The sequence below is a fragment of the Lissotriton vulgaris genome, chromosome 6, assembly GCF_964263255.1.
Source record: "Lissotriton vulgaris chromosome 6, aLisVul1.2, whole genome shotgun sequence".
Lineage (NCBI taxonomy): Eukaryota > Metazoa > Chordata > Amphibia > Caudata > Salamandridae > Lissotriton > Lissotriton vulgaris.
Window position 1 is genome coordinate 1,377,251,219 of NC_141694.1, and position 20,737 is coordinate 1,377,271,955.

The 20,737-nt window shown below is 39.8% G+C and overlaps 2 protein-coding genes across 2 annotated transcripts in view; one reads left to right on the forward strand and one right to left on the reverse strand.

Annotated features, from left to right (window-relative positions):
• FANCL (FA complementation group L) overlaps positions 1–16,903 on the forward strand; it is a 306,249-nt gene extending 289,346 nt beyond the window's left edge. Inside the window, exon 14 of the mRNA XM_086927492.1 lies at positions 16,769–16,903. Coding sequence (XP_086783618.1) covers positions 16,769–16,819 — 51 coding nt within the window. The 3' untranslated portion in view covers positions 16,820–16,903. The remainder of the gene's footprint in view (positions 1–16,768) is intronic.
• VRK2 (VRK serine/threonine kinase 2) overlaps positions 16,315–20,737 on the reverse strand; it is a 545,093-nt gene continuing 540,670 nt past the window's right edge. The window contains exon 14 of the mRNA XM_086927491.1: positions 16,315–17,089. Within this exon, the coding sequence (XP_086783617.1) occupies positions 16,856–17,089 (234 nt within the window). The 3' untranslated portion in view covers positions 16,315–16,855. The remainder of the gene's footprint in view (positions 17,090–20,737) is intronic.

Consider the following 20,737-nt stretch of genomic DNA (forward strand, 5'->3'; position numbering starts at 1 on the left):
GGCACGCCCACTTTGCATCTCATTAGTGATAAATATCACTGACATGCAAAGTGGGGCCCAAGATGGTCGCTATCTCCTACTAGCTGTCGCTCACTGGTGTTAGCAACAGCTAGGTAATAGGGAGATAATTTTATCTCCGCTTTCTTGGCTTTTAAAGCCAAAAAAGCGGAGACAAACCCCCTTGATAATATGCCCCAAAATTTACTAAAAGTGTGTTTTTAAATTCTGAGCTCAGAGAGCCCAAATTCCAAATCTCCAGCTGTTCCCAATTGAGAGTTACTCTTGTAAAATGTTACCAGGAAGCTCCAATGATAGCTTATGGGAGAGGTATTTCTTGCAATAGTGAAAAACGAAACTTGCAGTACTTCACTATGAGGCCTTGTAAAACACACCAGTACATGCCCTGCCTTTCACATACACTGCACCCGGCCCACGGGGGCCCTTTGGGCCTAACTTAAGGGTGCCTTACATGTAGTAAAAGGGGAGTGTTGTATTTATCCACAACAATTATTCAAGTAAATCTTTCTTTATTCATAGAAAGGAAACCGGTCTGTCCGCACCAGCAGCAGCAGGATACTGGCTGAGGCAGGAACGAACAAAGCACAGAATACATGAACATGCTATATTCTACAGGATTAAATAATAACATACTAAGAACATAACACATCCCCCTCTTTATAAAATAAATATTGAAGCTAACAATAAAATAAAAACTATGCATAATAAAAATTAACAAGATGGCTTACCCCCCACTAATAAAAATTTTAAAAAAACACTAACCAACAACAAAATCTCTTAACCTTATATGTAAAAAAAAGTTCCTGACAGATTTTCCACCTGAAGCGTCATTGTTATTCTCAAATGCATTAGTATTAACCGCACTACAACTCTCTGGTAATACTAAATCTTGATGGAGAGGTACATCATCATTCTCAAGTGACACATCAAGGTCAGAAGACCATAACGGGTCAGTAACAACATCATGTATGTTCTCTTCACATGGTTTAGTTTTACATAATACAACTCTTTTAAAATTCCAAACTTTACTGTTTTCTAAACTAACAGCTTTGTTCAAAACTTCAATGACTTTAACTGGATCATAAAATGTACTTACACCTTTTGCAACCTTCGTGGGTTTCTTGATTTTTACCCAATCTCCCACTTTCACATCAGTCATTGAGACAGTATTACTCTTATTGTAATTTTCTCTGATTTTGAACTTATCCACACCAATCCTTTCTTTAAGATCTTCAGGGGACCATGTTAGGACAGAACTTTTCTTTAGCCAAGCAGGGCCTTTTAGTAATCCTATAGGCCCACACAGCTTTTTAACAGATAGTTTCCAATCATTGTTACAACAAAAGGCACCTTGAATACCTCCTTTCAACACTCTATTAAATCTTTCCACACAACCATTGCCACTTGGATTGTATAATGCTGTAGTTTTATGTTTTACACCCACTCTTTCAAAATATGTTTTCGAAGCCAAAGAAGTGAATTGAACACCATTGTCACTCAGTAGTGTGATAGGTATTCCCTCAGAAAGAAAAACATAATCCAAAAATTCTAATACAGAATGTGTGTCAGCTTTGTTAACAATTTCAATGATAGGCCACTTAGTAAATAGATCCATCATGACAATGATATATTCTTGTGATTCACCAATTGGCCCCATTATATCAATAGCAACATCCTCCCATGGTTGGTTATGAAGGCTCACTGTTGACATAGGGGGTTTAAGGGTGTGAAATGTTTTATCTGAACGAGAGCAAATGGTGCAATTATTAACAAATTGCTCTACATCTTTATCTATATGTGGCCACCAGAAGGAATCCTTAACAACATTTTTTGATCTTACTACTCCAAAGTGACCTTCATGACACAATCCTAAAATTACATTTCTTAAACCTGATGGTGGAATGATTTTACAACCCCTACAAACAATGTTATTTTCAATAGCTAATTCTGATTTAACCTCCCAAAAGGTCTTACATTCTTCAGGTATGTAATCTTTTCTTGGCCAACCTTCAGACATGTACTTGACCACTTGAAGTAACACTTCATCTGTTCGTCTATCCAATCTTTTTGTTTTATGGAGGATAAGCATGAATCTTGCACTAAAGCTACCTTGAAATCACTCCATGAATCATCCTCACATGTCTCTAAAGGATTAGGTGAACGTGACAAAAAATCAGCAATCAAGTTATCCTTGACTGGAAGATAGATGATCTTATAAGTATAATCTTTCATTCTCATGGATAAACGTACTAGTCTTGCGGAAGAAACTCCTTCTGTAGAAAGCAACTAAATTAATGGTTTATGGTCAGTCCGCAAAACTACAGGTTTCCCCCAAACAAATGCTCTAAAATGATCCAGCGCTCATGCACATAAGTGCTTCATGCTCAAATATGGGATATTTTTCCTCAGTAGGTGAAATTGACCTTGACGCAAACAAAATAATTTTTTCTTTGCTGTCAGATAACTTTTGAGTGAGCACTGCTCCCAAACTTTTAATACTTGCATCAACTGTGATATAAGTATCAAGACACGGATCAAAACTAGACAAATGTAGCACCTTGTCTAAAAAATCTTTGATGTACAGAAATTCTTCCTCACATAAAGGGTCCAAATTGAATTTCACATTCTTTTTAAGTTGTTGCCTGATATTAAATACTTTCACAGCAAAATTTGGAATGTACTTTGAAAAATATTCCGCCATGCCCAGGAAGGACCTTACCTCATCCTTGTTCCTGGGGGAAGACACATTCTTAATAGAATCTATTAATTCAGGTTTTGGTTTGACACCTTCAGCACTAATCACATGACCCAAATTTGATACATTCCTCTCCCGGAATTTGCATTTACTCAACTCAATGGTCAAACCTTTACTCTCTAAGATACTCAAAACTTTTTCCAGTCTCTCATCATGTTGTTCCTTGTTCTTTCCATGGACTAAAATATCATCTTGAAAAAAAGAGATTCCACTTTCTTTGCCAAATAACTTGTACGCAAGTCTCTGAAATACAGCCGCAGCTGTAGCTAGTCCGAATGGCATGCGCTTGTATTGAAAACAGCCAAAAGGTTTTATGAAAGCCGTAATCTTCCTGGACTCCTCCGACGACAACATTTGTTGATATGCTTTCGGCAAGTCAATGGTTGAAAACCAAGACCATTGAGACAAGATACCTTATCTGTAATCTTTGGTAAGGAAAATCGATCCACTAAAACATTATTATTCACATGGCATAAATCCACACATAAACTGAATTTTCCGTTACTATGGCGTGCCACGACAATTGGAGAAATCCAGTCTGAGGCTTCTACTTCCTCAATAACATCAAGATCAACTCGTTTTTTAAGTTCCTTTTCTACTTCTTCATGGAGAGCAATGGGCACCATTCTCATTTTATGGATTTTCGGAATAGCATCCTGTTTAAGAATGATCTTGTGCTCAAATCCATCAAGAGTACCAAGTTTTTGTTTGAATACTCTGGGTTATCTATTTCCTTCCCCATGCACGTTGTCTCATCGACCACTAAGACCTTTTCCACACTGTTAGGGTCTAACATGCTATGTAAGTTTCCCTGGTCTTGCCAACCAAGCACTTGTGGACCATTCTTCACTATGTACAAATTTCCTCTTGCACTCCTATTCTTGAACTCAAATAACAACCATCTGATTCCAATTATATAAATTTTTTCGCCTGTGAAACTTTCTGGATTAATATCCGGTGGAGACCGATATTCTCCTATTCTTTCCTTAAACTTGTCCTTCCATACATTTTCATTAATAATTGTGAAGGGTGAACCTGAGTCAGCGTAAATGTTAATATTCACTCCACCAATGGACACATCACATTTAGGTTTCCCTTTAGTATTTTTCTCATCAATATTTAATATTAACCTTCTCCCTTTAAGATTTAAAACAGCTGACATTTTATCATTGCTGTCATCATTTCCACTTTCACTACTGCTGGAGCTCCTCGCATCTTGAATGCATTTAACTTTATTCTTTTTCCTTCTACAGCTTTATGCAAAATGACCAATCAGACCACAGTTCATACACTTTTGCTTAAGTGCAGGACGAGCCTTACTATGCGCTTAGTGATCCTTGCTACCACATCAGTAACATTTGCATTCATATTTATTTTCTGAATTATTCGATCTCCACTTTTGTTCATATTTCCTACTATTATCACTTTTGCTTTTACTTTTATGACTCACTTTACATACTTCATGTTGTTCTTTTCCTTGAAGTTGTACCTCCGTTGCACACCTTCCTGACAGTTCTGCCTTGCGCACTAAATTAACAACTTCAAATAGTGGAGAATCACCATTGATCCATGAACGATCTTGGATAGAGCTGTTATTACTGTGCATCACAACCGGGTCTCTTATAAATTCGTCATAATTATCTCAAAATTTGCAATCAATGGCAAGTTTTTTAAGTTCAGCTGCATAATCATCAATAGCTTCACCTTTAAGTTATTTTCTTCGGAAAAATGTATACCTTGTCACTCCTATGCAAACTTTAGGCGTAAAGTATTTGTCCAAACCATTTAAAGCTTCTAAAAATACATCTGCATCACCACTCACTACAGCTTTTGGCATTCTGTTGTATGTTTTTAAACCCTTTGGCCCAAGTGATAACAAAATATTTCTTTTCTTTTGAATAGCAGACATTTTTTTGTTCTCATCTATAGCAGCAATGTAATTTTCAAAATGTTCCTTCCATTCTGTCCAATTCATAGATGGTTCATTGCCTGATACCCAAAAATCATGTGGAGAGTTTATTGAGAAATTTTGTGGAGCCATGTCAAAGTATATTCAAAGTGAAAATCCAATAATAAATAAATTATTGAGGTTAAGAACACAAATGTAATATATGTGGTCACAATATTAAATAATTAATGACTCCCACCTGTTTGCTTCCTCTTATATAAGTCTTGTTGCTCGGTTGTGGTTGCGTATATAATTGAGAAAAAATCGTATTGCTCGGTTTGGTTTGCCGATGTAAATGAAACTGTCAAATACGAAGAAAACTCCCAAGAGTTGAATCAGATCAAAATGGCACAGTTTCCGGTCACGTAGCATGACCTTGTTACGTTGCGCAATGCCAACGCGACCTGATTACGTTGCGCACTGGTTACTATTATTACTCTGATCGCCCAAGAAACAGTCAGCCTCGTGGCGTGGAGACAACAGGTAAGAGCGTGATGGCGATTCAAAAGTCGCACTGCAGGTCTAAACACACATACACTTCAACCGACTTAGTAAATTAGCGGACCGATCGTCCCACACTATTTTCTGAAGTAATGATAAGGAAATAGCAGACCAATCATCTCACGCTATTTTCTTTTAGAAAATAAAAGGTAAATACCTCAAATCGTGCTCCGTCGAGGTGTTCAGTTAATGAGATAATCGTATGCCACAAATAGAGTATTAAATGTTTCTTCTCAAGGAGTTAATCCACCAGCTCGTCGCCATAAATTGTTGTATTTATCCACAACAATTATTCAAGTTAATCTTTCTTTATTCGTAGAAAGGAAACGGGTCCGCCGCACCAGCAGCAGCAGGATACTGGCTGAGGCAGGAACGAACAAAGCACAGAATACATGAACATTCTATATTCTACAGGATTAAATAATAACATACTAAGAACATAACAGGGAGGTTAGGATCTGGCCAGCAGGTGCACTTGCCAGGTCGACAAGGCAGTATAAAACAGCACTTACAGACACTGCAATGGCAGGCCTGAGACAGGCTTACATTGCTACTCGTGGGTGGCATAACCACTGCAGGCTCACTAGTAGTGTTTGATTCAAAGGCCCTTTGCACACGGAGTGCACTTTACTAGGGACCTCCCAATCAATTATGTTAATCCTGGATAACCAATCAAAATCACAATCTACACAGGGGGCACTTGCACTTTAGCACTGATCAGCAATGGTAAAGTGCCCAGAGTACCTAAACCAGCAAAAATGAAATCCAGCCTAACAGTCGAAAATACAGGAACTACAGGCAAAAAGACTAGGGAAATCACGCCAAGGATGCCATGACTAACGTTGTATTCTTCTTGCTTTTTTAAAGTTTTTTTCTCTGAGCTTTCCCAAACACCAGGTCACACTCGTAGGAGTGGGTAACCATCCTGGGTTAAACTTTGATCTAGGTTTCCTTCTTTTCATTAATTCAAATGGTAAAAATACTGTGCATGCCACTTCTGTTGATCTATATGACCAAAGAGTTTTATACACTTGAGTTACCCAACAAAAATTGTTATTTAATTCTAACAGAATGGCCCCCTTGAGAACTCTCTGAAGTGTTCTTCCCTTCTATTAGCACTTGAATTGTAAAGAGTTGCTGTCCTGTGGCAAACCCCATATTTTGCAAAATATTCCATAGCTTTCTCTGAAACAAATTGTACACCACTGTCACTCTGTAAAATGCTTGGTATCCCTATATTCTGGAAAACCTTGTCTATGAAGCCTAGTATTGTATCCATATTTATTTTAACAATATTGATGCAAGGCCACCGGCAAAGTACAATAATCAATACTACAATATCTTTGTGAGTATTCCCAATTGGCTCCATAATGTCAACTTTCACTTTTCCCAAGGAGCTTTTTGGCACCTGAATGTATTGCTCATAGGAGGTCTCAATGTCTTCAAGGATTTATCAGCGGACATGTATACATGGTATTCTCTGACGTCCCTACCTACCTCCGTTTCTACCTCATTATCAATACTTGGCCATCAATATAAACTTCATTTCTAATTTCGTTTTTATTGTACCAAGGTGCCCCTCATGGCACACAAAAATAATTTCTTTTCTCAAAGCAGAAGGAGGAATGATCTTTTCTCCTCTAACTAAGGGCTTCATTACGATGTCACCCGGTAAGGCTCCAAACAGCAGTCGGATTTTCCTAAGCTGTGTCGGAACCTGTTTCCGACTAACCAATTACGATGGAAAGGTAACAGTTTGGTCAGTCCGAACCAGTTCCATCTGGCATTCGGAGTCTCCGAGTCGGTCAAAGCAGAATTGTACAGCTTTACAGACTGCGTTTCCGACCGACGTATTATGATGCCAGATTCGGACAGCCTATCTGAATCTGTCTGTTTGACAAGGAACGGCTGTCAGAAACTGACTTTTGGAGCCCGTAGCGGCTGGGGCCCATGGGGATACCCAATGGACCCCCCTTTAAAACCATGCACAGTGTGGCAGGCACCATGGGGTGCCCGACAGGGTGTAAGGTGTTCCGCAACCAGCCTTTTTTTCAATGGGAGCCTGTGTTGTTGGTTGGAACACAGGCTCCTATCGAAGTCAATGGAAGACTTTCCGAACGGTGTTCAGAACCATTATAATCAGTCTGGCTCAACGAACACGAGTCGGTCAGAACCAATTCCGACAAGGAGTCTGTCGGATTGCTTTCCGTCCAACATCGTAATGAGGCCCTAAGAATCCTTCCACAGTTGCCAGTTCACTGTGTACCTCCCAGAATGCTCTGAGTTCTCTCATATAATGTTTATTGGCCATCCCTCCTTAACAAAGGCAACAATTGTTTTTAAATCTTGATCTTTCTCATTTTCTACTTGCCATTCCTCCAGATTTAATGAGGGTTCCCTCTTTCAACCACCCACACAATTCTTTAACTTTCCAACAATTCCTCCATATATTCTACTAATATAGTGGGCATCCTAGATGAAAAATCTAGTCCTTTAAATACGCAATTTTGTACACAAAGTATAACAAGTGCATGGACAACCTAGATTATACATTTCCAGGGTGGTCAAACTTTTACGTGACGGTTTAAGATCACATCTAACAATTACCTCTTTTCCCCATAAAAAAATAGGAAATGTTCCAAAGCCCATACATGGGCTGGTGCTTCTCTCTATCACTGCATAATTCTCTTCTGAAGATGACAATGCTTGTGAAGTAACATTTCTTTGAGACATAACAGTCCCCAGACCTGCGCTACTGCATCTGTAGGCACTATGCTAGTACACTGGGGATCAAACCCTTGTGGTGCAGAACAAATTGCCTCCTTGATATTTTTAAATTCTTGCCTACATTCATCTGACCACAGAAACTTAGCATTTGTTTTTAGCAAATTCCTCACTTAGAGAGTTTTCATGGAAAACTTTTTACACATTTGAAAGAATTCCACTAACCCAATCCTCTTTATCCTGTGGATACAGAGCCCCTTTAATAGCTAGTTATAACATTTTCTTAGGTTTGCCTCCACATCCGCTAATGTCATGACCTAAGTTACACATTTCTTAGCAAATTTACATTTGGCATATTCAATTGTAAAATCTTGAATTTCTGGGACTTCCAACACATTAGCAGGGTGCTCCTTCAAAGTTACTTGCCAAAATCAAAGAGGGAAACACCGGCTGCGCATACGGTGGTTTGTGATTAACCCCTTCCATGCTCATGACGGAACGGTTCCGTCATGAGCGTAAGGTGGCCTGTGCTTATGACGGAACCGTTCCGTCATGGTTCCATAGGCCCAATGGAACGTTCATCACCGGAGCAAAATTCGCGCAGCACAGAAGGGGTTAAGGCTTGGCCGCAACGCATCACCAATTTTGTCTAGTACCGCTAGTCAAATGGAAGTTAAATAAGCTCCTTTATTATGTGACCAAGCGCTCTGCGTCTTCCAAGCAACTGATTTCTCAGTGTCATTTCTCACATTCTAACTTCAACATTCCACGTTCTACTGATGTCATTACTTCCATTCCATCACCTCTATAGTATAGAATTCATAACACTGGAGACAAGAACGAGAAGCCCTTGTTGATTTAACTAGAATTCCCAGATAGAGGTTTAAAAGAGGCAGTGAAAAAAGGAGCTGTTTGACCTCTTAACTCCTTTGTTTTGGCCTAATGTCACTTCTGATAACAAGGAGAGGACCTGTTTTAGCCATGCCAGGGCAAGGTCCAAGACGCAAAACAGACTCTTAACATGTTGAGGAAGAGGTGGTGGTCTTCTGCGTTTAAAGCTGCCTATTTGTCAGAGTATGATACTTGACCCTGATTCAGTTTCTTACAAGACTGATTTCCAGATTACGGGCAGGGCAGATTCGGTGCAATATTCTGATCTAAATCTGGGCTGTTAGTTATCCCAGAGCTGGATTTTTTTATATCTAGGTTTGAGATATTGTTAGGCTAGGGCTCAGTCACATTACAGGAAATGTGGTATAGGGCAGCAGAAAGCTGTGAAACCTAAGTCAAATGACTATTGAGGTATATGCACTGTATGTTTCATGGCGGGAACTTTAACCTTTTGGAAGAGTTTATTAACCAGCAGGGTGGGGTCTAAGATGAGCAGATTGGTCCAGGCGACATGGAATGATGCCAGAATGGGGAAGTCATGAGGTGTAGAGTTGTAATAGATTTATGAACATTAAAGGCATCCTCAGCATTGCACATAAAATCAGTATCCCCAGCTGCACTACAATGTATATCAAGAACAATTTGCTGCAAAACGCATGTAAACGAAACAGAGATTCTTTAGTATAAAAACATTTATGAATACAGTACTCTCACAGTTCAAATACTGTGGTATTTAAAAAAAACGACACATTCAATGCCATCTGTCATAAAAAAACATGGGAATCAAAGTTTAACTATAGGTGCTTCTTCAAAGAAGAAGACGTGCATTTTTGGTCTAGTGGTGCACTCTACTACATTGTACTGATTATTAGGCATGGGCTCACATTCTTTACGATATATGTTGCAGAACATCATGAAAACCTGCTGGCAAAGGCAGTGTGTGTATTTAATTGTACATTACTTAGGTTGTTAACATGTTTTTAAAAAAAATTCTTTATTGATGTTTTCCAATAACACAACGGAAAAGGCACAACACACATCGCAATACATCATACTACAATGATAGAAGGCAAATATCTATGTCACAATGTGGAGGTACACAACAATAGGATGAGGTGAGTGCAGGATTAAAGGTCCCAATACCTGCAAAGTATGATAGTTAGTTAGTCAGTCCAATCAACAGTAGTACTGCATAAGCATAATGCAAAGTCTTAGTTAGAACACAGAAAAAGTTATGACAACATATTCTGAGCCAGTCAACGATAACCGTTACCAGACAACATTCTGTGGGCAGCAGCTGCTTGCATGAAGAAGTAATCTAAGCAGTTATGTGTACCTGTGGCTGGGGTATACCAGGAGATAAGTATGTGTGCGCGGATGGCTGAGGCTATTCTGTGCCTGCATAAGGGCTGTGGTCACGCAGGGCTTAGTGTCTGGAAGTGGGGAGGAGACCTATCAAGCCCACCATCCAATTCGCAATTGAGATCGCCTGCCAGGTTGTCTTCCAGTTCCGGGAAGATCTCTGAGCCTTCGGCACCGTACCAATAAAATTCTCATAGTCAACATTAATGATGTGTATTTTGATAACACAACTCTCTAATAAAAGAGAGAGGGACCCAATACCAAAGGGATAGGGTACCAACAACTGACTTTGTGTCAAATAAAAATTCCCTTTGGGCTCCTTAATGTAAAGACACCAACTAATACAAACAAAATAGATATCAATTGTTCAGACATAAAGACCTATCACTCGGAGCAATGCAGTAAGTAACACAATTCTGTAAAAACAAATAAATTCAGTATGCACAGCTTATTTATGTATTTAAAAACAATTAAAAAGAAACACATTAAAAAAGTATATAAAACTTGGGAACACAGACAATATAAAAAGGAACAAATCATATACATGAATTCATCCAATCCATTTCCTAAAGCTAAAGAGGGAGGTACAAATAAGGTATATTCAGCAGGAATCAGAATACTCCTTGATCAATATGTATTGTACTTCTCCCTTAGTTTCAGCGCGTTTCGACGGACAGTTAACATATAGCCGCCTTCATCAGGAAAATATTAGCTGTCCACACATGGCATGGACCTGCGATAAGATCACTAGATATTGGAAAGCAGTCTTTGCTGAGCTCTCTCGCATGATTGATATGAAACTCATACCTTCCCCACTACAGGCCCTAATGGGGCACATACACGACCTCCCTAAACCTAAGAGTCGCAATTGCTCTCCTTATTGCCAAAAGGGAAGTAGCTATGAATTGGTGTTGCACATTCTCACCTACACCAAAAGCCTGGTTACTTAGTATGACATACTGCAATACGAATAGAGAAAGTTGTGCACTGATGCAACCGCCTGCTTCCAGGCAGCTCGACATATGGCAGTCATATCTTTTAGCTGTACATGACCCGGATCTTCTCACTGGAGGGGGTTTGTCCTTAGCAAACCAGGTATGGACGATAACCCTATTAGTTTAAGAAACAACAGGTACCTAGTTTGTATATTTGAACCGCTTTTTTTTATTTTATGCAGAAATTGAAACAATGATCAAAAGGTTCATATGTTCATTGTCAACCATTTACTTTTTTTTAGAAGCATATAAAGAATACGTTTGCATTTTTCGTCTGAGAACCAATACTTGTATTCACCAAATACAATTTTTATACAACATACATAAATAAGACAATGTATCATTGATTATACAGCGAAAAAAATGATAATAATACAAAAAACAATAATGACATACATAATTTGTCCAATTAACTCTAGAGGAATACACCAGACAATAATTTCAAAAACACAAGAACTCCATTCACCTATCAATAGGTGATTGTTACGGAGTTACTTAACCCCTTCCATGCTGATGACGGCCCCGGCTGTCATGCATCACGGTGGGCGTGTGCTGATGACGGCTGGGGGCCGTCGTGATCCCGCCCACTCTTTAAAACGGCCGCACAGCGCAAAAATTTGCCACGCATGCAAGGGGTTAAAACTACATGGGCAAATTCGGAAGGCACACAACCCCAGCAGCAGGACACCCCTCAAAGTATTGGGATAAACGGGGAAACACAATCATCTGTTGGGTCGACACTGACATAGTAGCGATGTATGTGTTATTTCTCTCGCACCCTGCTACCCAGGACGATCATTGTCACTGAATGTTTTGATAACGAATTTATGAATATGGACCTGAAATCAATGTCAACCACAGCTAACACCTAACTTTACTGTCTTTTGCATACTGTTTATAACAAAAATCAATAAATAAAAGTTTTTAAAAACAAAAAACTCCAAATGTACAGAAAAACGACCATCGGGGGCACTCTCACATACCATCCTCCAGGACCATGTCCAGCCTTCTGCAACTTCATCGCCTCCCTTGCCGTAGACTCCAACAACTTCATTTTCCTTGGTGACTTCAACTTCCATCTTGACAATCACAATGACATCAAGGCTACCAATCTCTTCAACAGCATGAACAACATCAGACTCACCCAACTCGTCCGCGACCGAACACACTGCAGGCCACACACTAGACCCCATCTTCACCTTCAGCGATCGCATCAGGTACAGCCACACCATGGAACTCACCTGGGCCGACCACTCCAACATCACCAGCTCACAGACCTTCGCTCCCAGTCTGCCCTACGCCCTCTACCGCAACTGGAGCAAAGTCTCAAATGACACATGGATCAACACCTTCAACACCACCACCCCATCTCCTTCAGCAACCTAGACCAGAATGTCAGAAATTTCAACAATTGGATCACCAACAGTGTCACTCCCATTTTGCAACAACACCCCCAGAAGGTCCACCAAGCAGACTAGCTGGTAAACTAAATTCCTGAGAACCTCTAAATGACGATGTAAACAACTGAAAAGATGATGGTGCACCAGCAAGGACATGACCAACCAGATCGCCTTCAACCTCTACCAGAGAGAATCAAAGAAAAAGGCCATAGCCTCACACATCGAATCAAGCTCCCATATCAGCAAAGAACTCAGCTGCAGCAAACAATATTACGCCTTCATAGGAACTCTGCGACAACCTTGCAACTTCTTCCACAACCAGATCGGCAACATCTTCAACCCATGGCCACGACTTCTTTAAGCGACACACCAACCCCGCTACCACTACAGACATCCGTCTAACCGAATGAAGCCAGCTCGCCCCACAGGACACCACCTCCATCATGAACTTGGTCCACACAGGCACTCCAACTGACCTATGCCCTCACTACATCTTCAACCTAGGTGTAGCCAGAATCAGCCACATACTTACAGTCCTACACATCAATTGCCACGGCCACCTTCCTAAAAGAATAGAGGCAAGCTGAAGTCAATGCCCAACTAAAGAAACCATTGGCAGACCGCAGCGAACTCAACTACCAACCGGTCTCCCTGCTACTGCTCCTGGCCAAAGTATTAGAAAAAGCCATAAACCAACAACTCTCCTCTCATCTGGAACAGATCCTCAGAACCTTTTACTTGACTCCTCCCAATCCAGATTCTGCAGCAACCACAGCACCAAGACAGCCTCACCATAGCTACATACGCCATCCGAGCCCTTCTTGGCCAAAGAAAGACTGCAGCTCTGATCCTCTCAGCCTTCGATACAGTTTCTCACCAAACATTCATCACAAAGCTGCACAACAAAGGCATCCAAAGGGCCGCTGTCAGATGGATCGCTTCATCCTCACTGGAAGAATGCAAAAAGATGTCTTCCCGGCATCACTTTTACACTAAAGGATAACATCTGTGAAGTACCCGAAAGATCCTCGCTCAGTTCCACCTGTTTCCACACTTTTATGACACCTCTGGCCAGCATTGTCAAAACCCATATTCTACGCAGCAACACATAACTCATCCTCTCCAAAGACACCAAGGCCAACTTCCTCAACTGGATGAAAGACATCTACCTGTAGCTCAACACAGAAAAGACAGAGGCAATAATCTTCTGAAACAACAGTTCCACATGGGCCGCATTATGGTGGTCCTCAGAACAGACAAATTCCTACCCCACTGACCATGCAAGGAGCCTAGGCATCATTCTTGACAACAAGCTAACCAGGTCAACTCGGTCTGTGCTTTATTTGATGCATGCTTCGAAATATATATTCAAATGGTTACTCCAAAGCTCAAGACGCACCATCACCCAGGCCCTCATCTCCAGCCGACTGGACTACAGCAACACTCTCTATGCAAGGTTCGCAACTCACCTCCTCCTATACCTACAGACTCTACAGAACGCCGCAGCCAGACTTACCTTGAAACTTCCAAGACAATCGTGCGTCACCCCCTACATCAGGGAACTTCACTGCCTCCCGGTACGGAACAGATGCCAGTTCAATGCCCTACACAACTGCGGATAAGCCTACTTGAACCACCGCCCGGAATTCCATCAGTCACCTACCCTCTGTTTCCCTTTCTCTAACCCTCACCCCCCACATCCGATGTAGAAAATGCAGAGGTCACTCCTACCTATCAGTGAAGACATGGAACGAGCTACCTTTTCATCTCCGGACCTCCTCATCTCTTCCAGTGTCCTGAAAGTCACTGAAGACCTGGCTATTCAACCAGACCCTGCCAGGGCATGAATACCCTCATAGGCGCTCCACGAATCTACTGATATCAAATAAAAGATTTGCATCCCAACCATATTCTCACACCCTATCTTCTTGGCCAAAAGGGTTCTTCATAAATAGATGTAAATGGAGTACAGAGGGAATGGAAAAGACTTGAGACAGGCCAAGCAACTATTTATCAATTTTGTGCCTGATGACAGCCTGAGGAGGAACTCTACCAATCAGACGATCGCTGGGTGTATAACACCATGTACTGTAACCAGGCCAACTTCGATTATGCAGTTCTGCATAGTTATAGATTTTCTGCACTTGTCACAAAATACACAATCTGTTGCATAGTTGCAGATTTCAAGTAAACTTTTTTTGTTGTTGCTCAAAATGGTAAATAAAAAAACAATATATGCAGTTCTGAGCAGTGGCTGACAGTTTGCAAATGTTAAATGGCATCTTTCATTTGCCATTTAAAGGCTTGACTTAAAATTTGGTGGACAGCAGATAACTTCCTCCAAAGGAATAGGGGCTGTCAGATGAAGGACTATACACCATCCATTCTATTTAGTGTAGACCATGTTAATTTTTTTTTCGTGTCCATCACCGCCAGGAAAATATTAGTGGTAAGGGTCAGAAAAATACTATAATGCCCCCACACTCTGGGGAGAAAACTCCCAGTTTGAGGAGGCTTTATTTATTTTCTTCTAAAAACAAACTTCTGCTTAGTTTGTTTTTGAAAGGTTTGGCAGCTGGCTGACACTGTATCATCCATACTGTACCACTTGTTAAACTTTTCCTACATTGACAGGGAGCGCCATGATGGCGGATCCTGTCAACATAGAGAGTAGTCCATAGAACAACACAGAGCTTGGTAACACCTGCAGACTCTACAAAGATAATCAGTGTTAGGACCCTCGTATTCCAATGCATTGTGGGTGATCTAATCGCAGGCACAACAGTTTCGTTTTTGTTTTCCTGTAGAATGTAGACTGCAGAACAAATTCACTAGGTTCTATCAACTTTATATTCTTATAGGAGTTCTGGTTGTCCACTCTTTTTTCAGTTTTTTTTACCTTGTGCAAACAGTTCTAAACGGGAAACATGGGTTTATATTTAGGCCATAATTTGTCCTCTTGCCCTGATTTTTCTCTCTCCCATTAATTTTCAGTCCTTTTATGCAGACAATGTTAGATGCTTTGCCCGCCTCAAGTAACATGACAAATTGTAAATAAAATTATGCATAGGAGCTTTGGGTCCGCCCTCTTCACCCAATGGTCTATTAAGCTGTCATTCATGTTGTGCTTCCAATCACCACGGCATGGGCCACTGGCTCTCTTGTACTGCAAAGAATAGTATATTTCCCAGTCCTATGTGCACATCTTCCTAAAATAAAGTGTACCATAGTGTCAGATCTTGTAGCCAATACTTTTCTTTGCCCAGGCTTTTTTCTCTTGTTTTTTTGTCAACTTGTGTGTTTAAACTATACTTTCCAGTAGCAATAATTCAGAGCTATTACTAATTTTTCTGTGTGCAATAAGAAACATATTTACCTATGATAGACATTACACCTAAAAAGAGTTTTCATGCTAACCAGCGTAATTAAATATATGTAATGGTTAGTTGGTTTTAATTTACATTTTTAGCCAGCATACAGCCACCAGAGTGGCATTGATTTTGCTAATTTATTAAATAAGGAAATAAACCTTCACACCAGCTTGCCCAAGCCTGGCCTAGTAGCTTTGTTAAAGCTTGTTTGAAAGTGGTGGTACCAATCAACTATGAGCTGGGTTCATGTGGATACTTACACCGTATTTGAACTGTAGTATCTTGTGCAAGAAGTTCTACATTGGAAAACATTTTGCAAATAGCTGCATAAAATTGGTTGGAGTGCTCCTTTAACTACCCTTTTTCATTATTGTTCTTCAAAGACTCCTTTTAGTTAATCAGTACATACCTTTAGGTCACCAGGATACTTCTATTAGGAATAACTCATATGGTCTAAATCTTTTGGCCAATTTACCGTTATTGGGTAAGTAACTTGATCTCCTAGTCAATGCAAGATTTTCCTTAGAACTGTGCTTATATTCCCAATTACTTAGATTTGCAGGAGATATTTCTAACTGGTTGTGCTTAATGATACTGTGCATCACGTCTTGAAGACAGTCACAACATCTCCAAATGTTACCAATAGATGCGATTTGAAGTACCGGAATCATTACATTCTCATTTCTGTGTAACAAAAAAATAAAAACAATTTTGATGACCCAAAATGCATGTTCCTGTGAGTTTCTACTCTTATAAATGTTTTCCTCTTAAAGAACCTAAACTGTTCTTTTTTCTTCTCCAAGCCAATTGTTCTGAAAATGTCCACCAAAAAACCGAGAGGAGAATCTAACTGAAGTTACAACAAAGAATGGAGAATCTTGTGAACTTCATCAGTGGTAGTACAATGCCCAAAATATTGCTACCAGAAGGAAAAGAGTAGCTGAAGCACTGAGTGCTAGTCGCAAAGTGCAGAGATTATCAGATACGTCAGTACAGTTATCCTGAGCATTTTGTTGTAAATATCTGTGCAAGCATCCTTTTCTGTCTTTATCTTCAAATTCTTCGGATATTCGTCTTTTGTAGTTCATCATTGATGTAGAGTTCGTTGTCTTGTAGGTTTCTTCCTGGAAAAGAAAATGTATATTTGCTTTAACAGTTTAACTTTAAAATTAAATAACTGCAATCAGAATTTGTTACTAGGAAAAATGTCTAAGTTTTATTTTGCTCTAAGAAACTTCCAATTTGTTAAAAGTAGTTTCATACGAAAAGGGCCTAGCTTTTACAAGCCGCACAACTGATGCTACACTCATACTGGGTTTGTCTCCATTTTCTTCTGTATGCTTTGTTTAGACAGAGGAAAAAAAGTGTCAGAATCAAAATTAAAAACATCCTAGTTATTTATTTTCTACTAATACCATTTAAAATTCAAAAGTACATTCTCAATAGATTTTGTCAAAGACAATAGGCAAATGTCAATTTCTTCTTAACATACATAGTTGTGTGGAGCACGCAAGCCCCAGTAGTCACCCAATTAACTTTCACAGGGTCTGATGTCACCAGAAAATGTACTGTAGCGTGTACCCTCGTACATTTCTTGACACTGCCTCTCTAAAAAGTGTTTGTGCTTTTAATTTATCTTTGTTCTGTTAATGAACAGAAAAGATCACAAAGTTTATTATCTACTGTTGTTTGAGCTACTATGAGTACCCAACGGGTTTGATTGGTAAGGAAAAAACGTTATTCTTTAGTGATACTACACATGTCACGGATAACAACTGTGTGGCTGAATGAAGTCTCAGGGTTGGGGACAATCTTGACATGATATGGTTATGTTGCCAGTTGAATATGTATATTGAAATATGCAAATGAAAATAAAAAAAAGGTTTAAAAAAGCTTTGCGTAATAAATGAGGACACTAAGCACATCATTGCAAACTGAATTATTTGTTAATCTTTTTCTTTTCTTTTTATATTTAGCTATAGCGTGTTCTGTAGACATCTGTAATAGTATGAGTGATATTCCACATAAACCTGTAAGACCAGTCAGTATTTAACAATAAAGGCAGTTATGCAATTTGGCATTGTGCTTCGACCTCTTTTCCCATTGTTATTAAAAGTGAACATCAAGGCTCGAACACTCGCCTTCAATATTAATTGACTTATAAGTGACCGTCTTCATCAACATATTGTCTTGGGGCGACAAACTGTCTCCTCCAAGAAATTGTAGCAGCAGTGAGTCCCTGTGCGTAGTCAATCCTGTATCTTTTGAACTTTTGGCATTTATTCTCATGGTCTATTTCTGCCCCAATCCAGATATTCAACCCTTGATTTTAGGAGAGGTGAAGCGGCTTTCAGTAAATCAAGATCAATAAATGCGCATTCAGACTTCATTAATCTAGGACATGGTATGAGCCCCAAATAAACAGGTGTCACGGCTACCGAGTCGTCCCCACCCATTAAGTCTTGGTTACTGCACCGCTGAAGGTCTTCACTTTATAATAGAACCAAATCATGTGTAAGAAACCGCTGGCCTACATCCTGCATCAGAGGTATGTACACTCCTAACTGAATTCCTCAAGGAACCTCTTGACTAAAATACATCGAGGGCATGTAAGTGAGTAATAAATCTTATAAGTCTTAGACATGGAAACCTAATATATATATGTTAAGGATTCCTCAAGTGTTTTCTGATAACCTAAGATAATTCAAAGGGGTTAATTGTATGATTAGGGGGAATTTTTTTTATCCCTATGAAACATCATTTAAAATGTATTCCCATCACTATTAGGAGAGTTCCTTTTGTGCCATGGTTTCACAGCATTGCAGGTGTATCCTTTAGTTATAGGACGGAAGAAAAATGGTACTCTGAGGGTGTTCACTGACCTCATATCAGTCAATCCAGCCTACATATAGAAGATTTACTAAATAATTTGCTGAATGCAAAGGTGTTTTCTAATCTTTTTATGCATTATACGAGACTGAATTGACTTAAGTGTCGACATCTTAGAGTATAATGCTTCATATTGTTTGCATCAATACTGCTACTGGCTATTTGTTTTAACTAGATCTGGTTCCGTCTTTCAAAGATGGGTGTCCAAATGATTTAACTATAGTGAGGGTGGGGGAGTTTGCCTAATTTTAAAAGACCCTATTGATATTTGGGTAATACAAGACTTCTCATGAAGCTTTTTTGGAAGAAGTTCTATATCCATTTTATCCAAGGCTGATGCTACTATTAATAAAGATAAATGTGAATTCTGGAAGGAAGAAATTGAATACCTTGGGCTTTGCATCGAAGGATTCTCTACTTTACCTAACTTGATCTCTGCCATTCCTTCACAAAAATGTTTTAAAGCACACATCTAATTTAATGCTGCACTTTCTACTGTGGAGTAACGTTTTTGGTTTTGGTCTATGCCCCTGAAGCAATGCCAACAGTATTTTCTATGCAACTCTTACTGGTAGATTTCTGAGACAAGACTGTCCTAAGATCAACTCTGCTGGCATCAGCAGTTAATGGAGTACTCTGCCTTTTCACTAAAAGGACACAGAGCGAGTGGTTTGACAATCTGACAATACTTCCCTCCATATTACAAAAACATTGCATTTTTATTCAGACAAGAGATGTTCTCTCTGTGGTAATTGCACATTCAAAAGCTACCATACATGGTTTTGTACGCAGAGCCAGAGCTACAAGACAGTCGGACATGCCTATGCATCAAAACAATTACACCTCAGTGAAACAAGAAGGCCTCTTTCAGTAATTATGCAAGAGTGAGTGGAATGCTCCATTCTGCCCGCAGAATTGGTGGAATTTGACAACTCTGCATTATTATTGTAAAGCGGAGTTCTGCCAATTCCCACGTGGCAGATTTTTTTACCCCAAGGTTCCAGACATGTGAGCGGGATTTGGCGTCTCCTAGCACAATTTTCTAACGTGGGTGGCGAGGTCAGAGGGCTGCTTCTAGAGTAAATTGGATGCCGCTCAAGTAGACTTTCTACTGTAGTGCAGCAAAATCAACTTCCATGGTGGCATGCTCTTGCACATTGCATTGTGATGTTTGAGCTGATTTTTTAGTGCTGCTCACGCTACTGGCACTATATTTCAGCGCAATATGCATATTTTCCGCCCACTTGCAGAACTCCGCAGAATCTCGAGGAGTTTTTATGCAACACAGTGAGTTCCGCCCACCCCTAAAAATAAGGTTTTGCTGTGCGGTCTTCCTCTAGTGCAACACAGCATCTTTGGTTGCCTCACTATATTGCACAAGTTTGTTTTTTTGAGGGGGTGGGGGTTAACTGTCCCTTTGAGATTTATACCACTGTGTGAAATTGTGCGCCCTTGGTTTTCCAATACATTGCATAAAACTTACATTTTTCTATCTACAAAAGCATGTCTTTATCACTGAGAACTACCAAGACTTTTGCTAAGATTCAAATCGGATCTTCCACAAGATTGTCATATTGGAATGCAATAACCACCTCTACGTTCCTGAACAAGTAGTCCAGAAGCGTATGGAATACAGAGGCAGCTTATGTCATACTAAAAACTATGCAAACATGCAGTCAAGTGCTTAGAATGGCCAGCTAGTTGAATTTTATGATATGCCGCACTAAGGTTTTTGTTAAAACAATTTTTAGGTTTACCAATTACAGTGAACAGATCTTTATTTGTTATGAAATGATCAGTCAGTATATAGTCTCAGATCTCCAAATGTCTTTCTCATGAGGACGATAGGGAGAAACCCAGTCAAATGACTCAAAGGTTCAATC